The 1,632-nt window shown below is 46.8% G+C and overlaps 1 protein-coding gene across 1 annotated transcript in view; it reads right to left on the bottom strand.

Moving 5' to 3' along the window:
* Nucleotides 1–1,632, bottom strand: part of CSNK2A2 (casein kinase 2, alpha prime polypeptide) — an 85,699-nt gene that overhangs the window by 18,809 nt on the left and 65,258 nt on the right. Inside the window, exon 7 of the mRNA XM_015415570.1 lies at nt 535–645. Within this exon, the coding sequence (XP_015271056.1) occupies nt 535–645 (111 nt within the window). The remainder of the gene's footprint in view (nt 1–534; nt 646–1,632) is intronic.

The raw sequence follows: 1,632 nt of genomic DNA, 5'->3' as shown, positions 1-1,632 counted from the left end.
ACAGCAATTTCTGCAACCTGGTTATTTTGGCACTTTCTGCCTACACTCAGTCCTACAACAGTAGTTATGAAGGTTCCTTCGGCAAGCAGAAGTTGCCCCTTCAAAGACGTTACTAGAAGACAAGAAACGCTGTAAACACACTACAATCTCCTTTAAAGGGCAAAAAAGGCTGCCCTGATCTGACACCAGAAAGGTGAGCTGATGGGGTACCATCTCATCGCAGCTGGAATAAAATTACATTAGGAAGGACTTGGGTAGGATCAGAAGCTGTTATCATGGTAGCCCCTGACTGGACAGCAGACTCTTCAGTCTATTATACTACATTATCATGTATGATGAGGCAAAGAGCTTCCGCCACTTCTTTGAAAATATCCTGGCTGAGACTCTAAGGGACAAAAGAGACGCAACCATTAAGAACATCTTCTTTGGATGCTCTTCATTCGTGTCAGGAAGCCACCCCCATTTGGTCCGCTGCCAGATGGTGGCAAAAACACTGGTCCTAGCCACTTTTTGCTGCTGGAAGCAGAGTCTTACCTGGTAGTCCACGAGGAGTTCCGGCCCTTTGAAGTACCTCGAGGCCACACGGACGTTGTATTCCTGAGCTGGATGGTAGAATTCTGCCAAGCCCCAGTCTATGAGCCGCAACTACGAATACAGCACACAAGGCGGTCAGTCGGTCTGCCACACACTTCGGTGAAATGCACAGCACTTACGCAACCTCATGGCAGGTTGCTGCTTGGCTGCCTACGTCTGCTGTACCTTGTAAATGCTGGTCAGATCACCTGCTGCCCATCTGGCTCATCTGCTAACTAAAAGGCATCCGTTTAAAAAAGGTTCACTGAATGCTGTGAAAGAGGATTGTGTGCAGAAGCACAACAAAAAATGGAAGGCAACAGTCCTTAGGCTGAAATACAGGGTTAGCAGCAAGGACAACATCCCAACTCTCTGCAGAGCATACAAGTGCTGCCTCAAGACACAGGCTGGGCTCCTTGCCTCAGTCACATGGAAATTCCTAGCAACGGCCTTTAATGCACAGAGGGCTCTTTACCCAGCTGGCAACACACCAGCCAAGTGGGCTGCAGTTCACCGAATACCAGAGGTTCTCAACAGCTCTTTCTGTGTAAAGATATTAGACAAAGAATGGAAAGTAGAGAACCTTTTCCCCTCAAGGAAGCTTTAAAAAACAACAGTGTTTTCTACTCCAAGCAACATTCTTGGACAGCAACAGCTTTAAAGCAAGGGGAGTGAAATCAGGTTGTAATGTGTGCCTGTGGCAGCTGCCTGGCTTTCCTAAAGCATCAAATCTGATCAAGAGAATGTGAAAGGGAATTTAAAAATACAGTGGCCCAAGTAAAGCACTCTTGGCTACTTAGAGCATCTGAGAAGAAAGTGAAAGGGGCAACTTAGGCTTCTTAGTCTAACAATGAATGTTTTTGCCCCCAAAACCGTAAGCGTTCCTACAGGTCTTCTGACTGGATGCATCGCAATGACTGCTCCTTCATATCTAGCATCAAGCAAAGCTAAATTCATGCAATGCCCATTTACTGGCTGTGCTGGGCAAACAAACCATCTAATTCCCCTCCCCTCCATACCGTGCTTTTAGAACAGATGGTGAAGTGCCCTCTCTACCAT

Source organism: Gekko japonicus, unplaced genomic scaffold (assembly GCF_001447785.1).
Source record: "Gekko japonicus isolate JY-2015 unplaced genomic scaffold, Gekko_japonicus_V1.1 scaffold2097, whole genome shotgun sequence".
In the NCBI taxonomy this organism is placed as follows: Eukaryota; Metazoa; Chordata; class Lepidosauria; order Squamata; family Gekkonidae; genus Gekko; species Gekko japonicus.
The sequence above is the reverse complement of the archived record's forward strand: the minus strand, read 5'-3'. Positions and strand labels throughout refer to the sequence as shown.